Source organism: Salmo salar, unplaced genomic scaffold, assembly GCF_965601325.2.
Source record: "Salmo salar unplaced genomic scaffold, fSalSal1 ptg000257l, whole genome shotgun sequence".
Classification (NCBI taxonomy): Eukaryota; Metazoa; Chordata; class Actinopteri; order Salmoniformes; family Salmonidae; genus Salmo; species Salmo salar.
Genome location: NW_027675339.1, coordinates 3856839 through 3868633, shown reverse-complemented (window position 1 = coordinate 3868633; position 11795 = coordinate 3856839). Strand labels below are relative to the sequence as shown.

Genomic DNA, 11795 nt, shown 5'->3' with positions numbered 1-11795 from the left:
CCCTGACCTGAGTGTGTTAACTCCTGAGAGTCTAGGGGGGGGGGAACCATAAACCTGCCTCTCCAACTCTCCCTGACCTGAGTGTGTTAACTCCTGAGAGTCTAGGGGGAACCATAAACCTGCCTCTCCATCTCTCCCTGACCTGAGTGTGTTAACTCCTGAGAGTCTAGGGGGGGGGGAACCATAAACCTGCCTCTCCATCTCTCCCTGACCTGAGTGTGTTAACTCCTTAGAGTCTAGGGGGGGAACCATAAACCTGCCTCTCCAACTCTCCCTGACCTGAGTGTGTTAACTCCTGAGAGTCTAGGGGGGAACCATAAACCTGCCTCTCCACCTCTCCCTGACCTGAGTGTGTTAACTCCTGAGAGTCTAGGGGGAACCATAAACCTGCCTCTCCACCTCTCCCTGACCTGAGTGTGTTAACTCCTGAGAGTCTAGGGGGGGAACCATAAACCTGCCTCTCCAACTCTCCCTGACCTGAGTGTGTTAACTCCTGAGAGTCTAGGGGGGGGGGGGGAACCATAAACCTGCCTCTCCAACTCTCCCTGACCTGAGTGTGTTAATTAACTCCTGAGAGTCTAGGGGGGAATAATAAACCTGTCTCTCCATCTCTCCATGACCTGAGTGTGTTAACTCCTGAGAGTCTAGGGGGGAACCATAAACCTGCCTCTCCAACTCTCCCTGACCTGAGTGTTTTAACTCCTGAGAGTCTAGGGGGGGGGGGAACCATAAACCTGCCTCTCCATCTCTCCCTGACCTGAGTGTTTTAACTCCTGAGAGTCTAGGGGGGAACCATAAACCTGCCTCTCCAACTCTCCCTGACCTGAGTGTGTTAACTCCTGAGAGTCTAGGGGAACCATAAACCTGCCTCTCCAACTCTCCCTGACCTGAGTGTGTTAATTAACTCCTGAGAGTCTAGGGGGGGAACCATAAACCTGCCTCTCCATCTCTCCCTGACCTGAGTGTTTTAACTCCTGAGAGTCTAGGGGGGAACCATAAACCTGTCTCTCCATCTCTCCCTGACCTGAGTGTGTTAACTCCTGAGAGTCTAGGGGGAACCATAAACCTGCCTCTCCAACTCTCCCTGACCTGAGTGTGTTAATTAACTCCTGAGAGTCTAGGGGGGGAACCATAAACCTGCCTCTCCATCTCTCCCTGACCTGAGTGTTTTAACTCCTGAGAGTCTAGGGGGGAACCATAAACCTGTCTCTCCATCTCTCCCTGACCTGAGTGTGTTAACTCCTGAGAGTCTAGGGGGAACCATAAACCTGCCTCTCCATCTCTCCCTGACCTGAGTGTGTTAACTCCTGAGAGTCTAGGGGGAACCATAAACCTGCCTCTCCAACTCTCCCTGACCTGAGTGTGTTAACTCCTGAGAGTCTAGGGGAACCATAAACCTGCCTCTCCAACTCTCCCTGACCTGAGTGTGTTAACTCCTGAGAGTCTAGGGGGGGAACCATAAACCTGCCTCTCCAACTCTCCCTGACCTGAGTGTGTTAACTCCTGAGAGTCTAGGGGGGGAACCATAAACCTGCCTCTCCAACTCTCCCTGACCTGAGTGTGTTAACTCCTGAGAGTCTAGGGGGAACCATAAACCTGCCTCTCCAACTCTCCCTGACCTGAGTGTTTTAACTCCTGAGAGTCTAGGGGGGGAACCATAAACCTGCCTCTCCAACTCTCCCTGACCTGAGTGTGTTAACTCCTGAGAGTCTAGGGGGGGAACCATAAACCTGCCTCTCCAACTCTCCCTGACCTGAGTGTTTTAACTCCTGAGAGTCTAGGGGGGAACCATAAACCTGCCTCTCCAACTCTCCCTGACCTGAGTGTGTTAACTCCTGAGAGTCTAGGGGGGGAACCATAAACCTGCCTCTCCAACTCTCCCTGACCTGAGTGTGTTAAAAAACCTCTTACATCTAGACGTTCCGCTAGCGGAACACCTGCTCCAATATCCAATGATAGGCGTGGCGCGAATTACAAATTCCTGTAAAATACAAAAACTTCCATTTTTTCAAACATATGACTATTTCACAGCATTTTAAAGACAAGACTCTCCTTTATCTAACCACAATGTCCAATTTCAAAAAGGCTTTACAGCGAAAGCAAAACATTAGATTATGTCAGCAGAGTACCCAGCCAGAAATAATCAGACACCCATTTTCAAGATAGCATATAATGTCACAAAAAACAAAACCACAGCTAAATGCAGCACTAACCTTTGATGATCTTCATCAGATGACACACCTAGGACATTATGTTATACAATACATGCATGTTTTGTTCAATCAAGTTCATATTTATATCAAAAACCAGCTTTTTACATTAGCATGTGACGTTCAGAACTAGCATACCCCCCGCAAACCTCCGGTGAATTTACTAAATTACTCACGATAAACGTTCACAAAAAACATAATAATTATTTTAAGAATTATAGATACAGAACTCCTTTGTGCAATTGAGGTGTCCGATTTTAAAATAGCTTTTCAGTGAAAGCACATTTTGCAATATTCTGAGTAGATAGCCCAGCCATCACGGCTAGCTATTTAGACACCCAGCAAATGTAGCACTCATCAAAGTCAGATTTACTATAAGAAAAATGTTATTACCTTTGCTGTCTTCGTCAGAATGCACTCCCAGGACTGCTACTTCAATAACAAATGTTGGTTTGGTTCAAAATAATCCATAGTTATATCCAAAAAGCGGCGTTTTGTTCGTCCGTTCAAGACACTATCCGAAGTGTTAATAAGGGTGACGAGCATGGCGCAATTCGTGACAAAAGATTTCTAAATATTCAATTACCGTACTCCAAAGCATGTCAACCGCTGTTTAAAATCAATTTTTATGCCGTTTTTCTCGTAAAAAAGCGATAATATTCCGACCGGGAATCTGCGTTTAGGTAAACAGACAAAAGAAAATAAAGCATTCGGTCGACTCGTGCACGCGCCTGAGTCTCACAGTACTGTAACCAGCCACTACCCAAACGCTCTACTTTTTTTCAGCCAGAGCCTGCAAAGCCACGATTCAGCTTTTTGCCGCCTTCTGAGAGCCCATGGGAGCCATAGGAAGTGTCACGTAACAGCAGAGATCCTCTGTAATGATAGAGATAATCAAGAAGGGCAAGAAATTGTCAGACAGGGCACTTCCTGCATGGAATCTTCTCAGGTTTTGGCCTGCCAAATGAGTTCTGTTATACTCACAGACACCATTCAAACAGTTTTAGAAACTTTGGAGTGTTTTCTATCCAAAGCTAATAATTATATGCATATTCTAGTTTCTGGGCAGGAGTAATAATCAGATTAAATCGGGTACGTTTTTTATCCGGCTGTGAAAATACTGCCCCCTAGCCATAACAGGTTAACTCCTGGGCTACTTTATTCCCCTCTGGCTGGGGGTGGAGTCAGTGAGTCACAAACCAGTAAAATATGTAGAGACGGGTCGCTCTCTTTCAAGCTCTGAGATTTAACGATGTTCCTATGAAGGTTCTAACGATTCATTCAGATGCTTTTGGGAAACCAGGCCCTGGATAAGGACATCTGCTAAATGACAAAAGTGTCAAATGTAAATGTTTTACAAACAGATCACATACAAATTTCTTGAATATTTTTTAAAATATATATATATATTGATGTCACAAATGTATCATTTGTACATTTCTTTATTAAAAATGTAGTACCATGTTATTTTTTACTGTATAAAACATAGCAGTACTACTGATTTCTCTGAGAGAGAGATATATATTATTACTGTGTAAAACCTAGCAGTACTACTGATTTCTCTGAGAGTGAGGCAGATATATATTATTGCTGTGTAAAACCTAGCAGTACTACTGATTTCTCTGACAGGCAGATATATATTATTACTGTATTAAACCTAGCAGTACTACTGATTTCTCTGACAGTGAGGCAGATATATATTATTACTGTATAAAACCTAGCAGTAAGACTGATTTCTCTGAGAGTGAGACAGATATATATTATTACTGTATAAAACCTAGCAGTACTACTGATTTCTCTGAGAGTGAGGCAGATATATATTATTACTGTATAAAACCTAGCAGTACTACTGATTTTCTGAGAGTGAGGCAGATATATATTATTACTGTGTTAAACCTAGCAGTACTACTGATTTCTCTGAGAGGCAGATATATAGTATTACTTTATTAAACCTAGCAGTACTACTGATTTCTCTGAGAGTGAGGCAGATATATATTATTACTGTGTAAAACCTAGCAGTACTACTGATTTCTCTGAGAGTGAGGCAGATATATTGCATTTAGCAAAAAACATTATTTGTCTCTGAAATGAAACCATCAAGTGATAGATTTTAAACAAATACATGTCTGTCATTGAACAACCCATGCCATGATTAGATAGTGAAAAAACACAACAATCTCTTTACTAATTTCTTTAAACAATAAAGACTAATTTATGAACATTTCTGTAAAGTGATATGTTGCATTTTGGAATGAAAGTCTTCTTATGTTTCCCATCTGAGCTCAGAGTAGATGAGAGATGTAATGTTTGTCTCTGTTGTGTTGAAGACCAATCAAGCAGGAGAGACCAGCCTCCCCTGTTCCCAGCTGTGTGTCCATGAAGAGTGACTGGTCTATGGATCATCCTATAGAGTTTAGAGAGGGAGACTTTTCTACTGAACAAAGGTAAGAAGAACTCATGGGTCATGGTCAGTGAGTTAAACAACACCGTCTCTAGTCATTTCTCCTCTCACATTTTCACATTTCTTTTGGTTGTTTTCATAATCCATAGGCTAATCCTTTAGTCCATTTTCATAGTCCTAAAACAATATTAAACAAACACAACGTTCCCTCCCTGCGTGTGTGTGTGTGTGTGTGTGTGTGTGTGTGTGTGTGTGTGTGTGTGTGTGTGTGTGTGTGTGTGTGGTGTGTGTGTGGTGTGTGTGTGTGTGTGTGTGTGTGGTGTGTGTGTGTGTGTGTGTGTGTGTGTGTGTGTGTGTGTGTGGTGTGTGTGACTCCCTGGTTGAGGAGATGTAATCTCATGTTTTGTCCACAGAAACCAACAGGAGAGATCAGAGTCAGAGATTCTCAGTGGTCAGTCTTCCCAGAGTCATCAAACAGACCTGGACTCTATATTCAGTGTATGTGGTCCTGTTATGAACATTTGTTTTTGTTTTCCTCAAGTAAAGTTGATCTGTCAATTATTCATTATTGTGTTAATGAGAAAGCATTTCTTCTCTTGCTTAACTTATTTACTTGATTTATTTTAGTTGCTTGAAGAGAAAATGATGACATTTGTGAAGAACGAGCTGAAGATGTTCAAGAGGATTCTTAGTCCAGAACTCCCAGAAGGCTTTGAGAGTCAGAAGCAGGATGAGGAAGTGGTGGATGCTGAAGATGAGAAGCAGGAGAGCAGTGCCAGAGAGGGGGCTCTGAAGATCACACTGCACGTCCTGAGGAAAATGAACCAGAAGGAGCTTGCTGACACACTGGAGAAATGTAAGATCTGTCTGCCTCATGTTGAATGCTGTTTTATAACATTTAAAAGCTGTAGCTAAAGTACAGCTAAAGTAGCTGAGTAACTCAATGATATTGTAGCAGCCTTAACACAACACCTCATCAAGTAGCAGAAGGGATGTGTTGTGTTGATTAATTTAGAGAGAGAGACAGAGACAGAGAGACAACATTAATAATACCATCAATAATACCAATAATTACATTATCAGTCACACCAGTCTGTAATGCATTATGAAAACATTTAAACAGTCAGTTAAGAGAATAAATGATTATAATTTAAAATGTTATAACAGTCCTACAATACTGTAGGCATTAAAACAGACGTAATATTAATATCCTCTGTGCTATTTCTTCATTCAGATGAGCTTGCTGTGATTTGCCAACGTGAACTCAAATCTAATCTAAAGAAGAAGTTTCAATGTGTATTTGAGGGGATCGCTAAACAAGGAAACCCAACACTTCTCAATAAGATCTACACAGAGCTCTACATCACAGAGGGTGGAACAGGAGAGGTCAATAATGAACATGAGCTGAGACAGATTGAGACAACAACCAGGAAACAAGCAAGACCAGAGACTGCAGTCAAATGTAACGACATCTTCAAACCCTTAACTGGACAAGACAAACTTATCAGAACTGTGCTGACAAAGGGAGTCGCTGGCATTGGAAAAACAGTCTCTGTGCAGAAGTTCATTCTGGACTGGGCTGAAGGAAAAGCCAATCAGGATGTTCAATTTGTGTTTTCATTCCCTTTTCGGGAGCTGAATTTGATGAAAGGGGACAAACACACTTTGATTGAACTTGTCAATCACTTCTCAATGGAAACCAAACAATCAAGAATCTCCAACTACGACAAGTACAAAGTTGTGTTCATCTTTGATGGTCTGGATGAGTGCCGACTGCCCTTAGACTTCCAGAAGAACAAGATCTGTTGGGACGTCACAGAGTCAACCTCAGTGGATGTTCTGCTGACAAATCTCATCAAGGGAAATCTGCTTCCCTCTGCTCTCATCTGGATAACTACCCGACCTGCAGCAGCCAATAAGATCCCTTCAGGGTGTGTTGACCAGGTGACAGAGGTACGAGGGTTCAATGACCCACAGAAGGAGGAGTACTTCAGGAAGAGATTCAGTGATGAGGACCTGGCCAGCAGAATCATCTCACACATAAAGACATCAAGGAGCCTCCACATCATGTGCCACATTCCAGTCTTCTGTTGGATTTCTGCAACAGTCCTCGAACACATGCTGAAACATAAGAGAGAAGAGATGCCCAAGACTCTGACTGAGATGTACACACACCTTGTGGTGTTTCATACCAAACAGAAGAATGAAAAGTATCTTGGGAAAGAAGAGACAGGTCCACACTGGAATAAAGAGAGCATTCTGTCACTGGGAAAACTGGCTTTTCAACAGCTAGTGAATGGCAATCTGATTTTCTATGAAGAAGACCTGAAAGAGGCTGGCATTGATGTCAATGAAGCCTCTGTGTACTCAGGATTGTGCACACAGATCTTTAAAGAGGAATGTGTTCTGTACCAAGACAAGGTGTACTGCTTCGTTCATCTGAGCATTCAGGAGTTTCTGGCTGCTGTGTATGTGTTCCTCTCATTCATCAACAAAAATGAGAATCTCATGGACAAACAGCAAACAAAGTCCAGCATCTTTTCTCTGCTGTACAGAGACAAGTCTGAAGTTACTGTCTACAAGAGTGCTGTGGATAAAGCCTTACAAAGTGAGACAGGAAACCTGGACCTTTTCCTCCGCTTCCTTCTGGGCCTCTCACTGGAGTCCAATCAGAAGCACTTACGAGGTCTACTGACAAAGACAAGAAGCAGCTCACAGAGCCATGAAGACACAGTGAACTACATCAAGGAGAAGATCAGGGAGAATCCTTCTCCAGAGAGGAGCATCAATCTGTTCCACTGTCTGAATGAACTGAATGACCATTCTCTAGTGGAGGAGATCCAAAGCTACCTGAGATCAGGAAGTCTCTCAGAACCCAACCTGTCACCTGCACAGTCGTCAGCTCTGGTCTTTGTGTTGCTGACTTCAGAAAAGGAGCTGGATGTGTTTGACCTGAAGAAATACTCCAGATCAGAGGAAGGTCTTCTGAGGCTGCTGCCAGTGGTCAAAGCCTCCAGAGCTGCTCTGTGAGTAAATAAAATGACATCATCTGGAAGAATCATCTGGAGGAAATATTCAGTTTAGAGAAAAATATGTATTATAATATGTATATAATATTATATTGAATAACATATTGAATCAGATATTCAATCTAGTATAACAATATGACCATACAATTCTAGGAGACGGAAGATGAATCTATATGTTGTTTGAGAGAATAAACCTAATGCATCTACCGTTGTCCTTCTACACTACTGGTGTTAAATTAACAGTGTGTTTGTGAAGTCATGATGATCTCGTTGCAGGCTGTCAGGCTGTGGAGTCACAGAGGAAGGCTGTGCTTCTCTGGTCTCAGCTCTGGAGTCAAACCACTCACACCTGAGAGAGCTGGACCTGAGTAACAATGACCTGAAGGATTCAGGAGTGAAGCTGCTCTCTGCTGGACTGAGGAATCACCACTGTAAACTGGAGATTCTGAGGTCAGTATTCCTGTAGTTGGTCAACAAGTGATAACTGTTCACCAGATCCGCATGTGTTTACCAGGCACACATAGTCCACACCATATGTGTTTGGACAGTGAAGCTTACAGTTTTACATTTGGTGCTATGCTCCAGCATTTTGGATTTGAGATGTTTCATATTAGGTGACCTTACAGAATGTCACCTTTTATTTGAGGGTATTTTCATACATATCTGTTTTACCAATTAGAAATTAAAGCACTTTCTGTACGTAGTTCTCCCATTTGAAGAAGTCTTAATTATTTGGACAAATTCACTTATATTGTATTAAAGTAGTCATAAGTTTAGTATTTAGTCCCATGTTCCATGCCTGCAGTGATTACATCAAGCTTGTGATTCTACAAACTTGTTGAATTCATTTGCAGTTTGTCTTGGTTGTGTTTTGGATGATGTTTTTCCAAATAGAAACTGATTGGTGAATAATGTCCTGTCATTTTGGAGTCATTTCACTTGTATTGTCAGTAAGAATAGAATATGTTTCTGAACACTTCTACATTCATGTGGATGCTACCATGATTATGAATAATCATGAATGATTCGTGAATAATGATAAATGAGAAATTTACAGAGGCACAAAGATCAGACCCCCTCTGTTATTGGTGTTATTCTGTATACTTCTGGCCCTTCTTTGGACACTGTGTTAACTAACTAACCAGACGAGCTTCAATGCCATACAACTCTCCTTCCGTGGCCTCCAACTGCTCTTAAATACAAGTAAAACTAAATGCATGCTCTTCAACCGATCGCTGCCTGCACCTGCCCGCCTGTCCAGCATCACTACTCTGGACGGTTCTGACTTAGAATATGTGGACAACTACAAATACCTAGGTATCTGGTTAGACTGTAAACTCTCCTTCCAGACTCACTATAAGCATATCCAATCCAAAGTTAAATCTAGAATTGGCTTCCTATTTCGCAACATAGCATCCTTCACTCATGCTGCCAAACATACCCTTATAAAACTGACCATCCTACCGATCCTCGACTTCGGCGATGTCATTTACAAAATAGCCTCCAATACCCTACTCAATAAATTGGATGCAGTCTATCACAGTGCCATCCGTTTTGTCACCAAAGCCCCATATACAGTGGGGGAAAAAAGTATTTGATCCCCTGCTGATTTTGTATGTTTGTCCACTGACAAAGAAAGGATCAGTCTATAATTTTAATGGTTTATTTGAACAGTGAGAGACAGAATAACAACAAAAACATCCAGAAAAACTCATGTCAGAAATGTTATAAATTGATTTGCATTTTAATGAGGGAAATAAAAAAATAAAATAAAAATTTTCCCCACTGTATTACCCACCACTGCGACCTGTACGCTCTCATTGTCTGGCCCTCGCTTCATACTCGTCGCCAAACCCACTGGCTCCAGGTCATCTACAAGACCCTGCTAGGTAAAGTCCCCCCTTATCTCCGCTCACTGGTCACCATAGCAGCACCCACCTGTAGCACGCGCTCCAGCAGGTATATCTCTCTGGTCACCCCCAAAGACAATTCCTCCTTCGGCCGCCTCTCCTTCCAGTTCTCTGCTGCCAATGACTGGAACGAACTACAAAAATCTCTAAAACTGGAAACACTTATCTCCCTCACTAGCTTTAAGCACCAGCTGTCAGAGCAGCTCACAGATTACTGCACCTGTACATAGCCCATCTATAATTTAGCCCAACTACCTCTTGCCCTACTGTATTTATTTATTAAGCTCCTTTGCACCCCATTATTTCTACTTTGCACTTTCTTCCACTGCATATCTACCATTCCAGTGTTTTACTTGCTATATTGTATTTACTTTGCCACCATGGCCTTTTTTTGCCTTTACCTCCCTTATGTCACTTCATTTGCTCACATTGTATATAGACTTATTTTTCTACTGTATTATTGACTGTATGTTTGTGTAATACCCTTGTTTGAACCAAGTATTGAGTTTATTTGTTATAATTAATTGGTATTATATTTAAAAGATGATTGAATTGCTCCTAAACTGTAATGTTGTTAATGCATTATGCTTTTTGAAGAAATATTTATTTAATGTATAAGTGAATAGTTTGTTTTACTTTGAAGTTTCCGTTTTGACCAATAAGGTCGCTTGTTAAGTTGTGGCCAATGGGAGTTGACCTGGTTAACGGGAGGGAAAAAGACGTTGATGAAAGGATGGACGTTTTACCTCAGGACGGTTGGTGAAGAAAAATTATAAAAGAAGACGACAGAACTACAACAAAACCCATAGCTACTAAGACATGAAGGGAAATACATGTTTTATTTAATAAAAGAGTTGTTATAATTTAGCTAAAACTTAGTAAAGACTGAAGCTACCGTCTCGTTGTGGAGGTATTAGCCAGCTAGAGGTTAGCCTAGCATCGTGTGACACCGGGAGATAATTGCTTGGGAAGTTTAACGAGTTCGTGTTGCCATGGGGATATCGGTTACTAAGGAGTACTGTCTGCATGGGTCGCTGTGCTGCCTTGGACTTGGTGAGGAAACCTGCATGGAACTGCCATACTTCGCTGAGGGAATATCTACCAAGTAGTGAGTAAGCACAATGTGAGGTGCTTATAAATAAATACATTGGTAATGGTGAGAGGTTAGCATGTTTTGTTGTAGCCTCTGTTATTGGTAATGGTGAGAGGTTAGCATGTTTTGATGTAGCCTCTGTTATTGGTAATGGTGAGAGGTTAGCATGTTTTTTTGTAGCTTCTGTAACTTTCTCACTCATTATTATTCATGATTCATTTATGATTTTTCTTAATCATGGCATCATCAGGATGCTTTTAGTAGTGTTTAGAAACATGTTATCTACTCACTTGTAAATAAAATTACTCCAGTCACCATCTGTAATGAACACGATGGGAGACAGAGAGCTGGTTTCAAGCGCAGGGCTCAGCAGGTGTTTATTGTAAAGGACCACAGGAGGAGGCAGGTAGCTGGGTCCAGGGGCAGGCAGAAGGTCATACACAGGGTGTCCAAAAAGGCAACAGTACAGGCAGGGAAACGGCAAAAGGCATCATTAGTGAGGCAGGCAAAAACTATCATTCATGGGAGGAGTAAATTACGGGAAATGCAGCACTCCGAATAGCCTTGTGTCACAAAACAAACAACACTTCACAATGATGGGGGTGCAAAGAACTGAACTAAATAGAGTTTGATTATGACATACAGGTGTGTGAACAGGTGATCAGATTTCAGGTGACTGGGATCTGGAGAGTGAGCTGCGTTCAGGGGGATCTACGTGTTTGAGAGTGTGAGCTGGAAGCAGACGTTTCACCATCCACCATTTTAATATTGGACAAAACACAACCCAAAACACAACGATAACAAACTGCAAAATCAATCAACGAGTTTGAGTCACAAGCTTGATGTAGTCGCTGCGTTCAAGGAATATCGGATCAAATACTCAACTTGTGACTACTTTAAGCCACTATGAGTGAATTGGTCAGAAAACACATGACTTCTTTAAATAGTGGGACTAGATACATGAAGTGCTTTCATTTTTCTAAATGGTGAAACAGATATGTATGAAAATATCCTCAAATAAAAGGTGACATTATATACTGTCACCTCATATGAAACATTTGATCTGAAATCCAAAATGTTGGAGTACAGAGCCACATTTAAAATGTTTGCTTCACTGTCAAAATAGCTATGGTGTGGACTGTATACTCAATA

The 11795-nt window shown here is 41.7% G+C and overlaps 1 protein-coding gene across 1 annotated transcript; it reads left to right on the top strand.

Annotated features, from left to right (window-relative positions):
• The first annotated feature begins 5636 nt into the window (after positions 1–5636).
• Positions 5637–8106, top strand: LOC145867239 (NLR family CARD domain-containing protein 3-like). Its single transcript, XM_082971314.1, has 2 exons — positions 5637–7637; positions 7917–8106. The coding sequence occupies exons 1-2, from the start codon at positions 6256–6258 to the stop codon at positions 8104–8106; spliced, it is 1572 nt and encodes a 523-aa protein (XP_082827440.1). The 5' UTR covers positions 5637–6255.
• Positions 8107–11795: the final 3689 nt, after the last annotated feature.

What these genes read in the sequence shown, in the direction of transcription:
- LOC145867239 (XM_082971314.1), top strand. Translation starts at nt 6,256, where the DNA reads ATGAAAGGGGACAAACACACTTTGATTGAACTTGTCAATCACTTCTCA. An exon ending in AAAGCCTCCAGAGCTGCTCT is followed by an intron (nt 7,638 to 7,916) that starts GTGAGTAAATAA and finishes ATCTCGTTGCAG; the next exon opens with GCTGTCAGGCTGTGGAGTCA.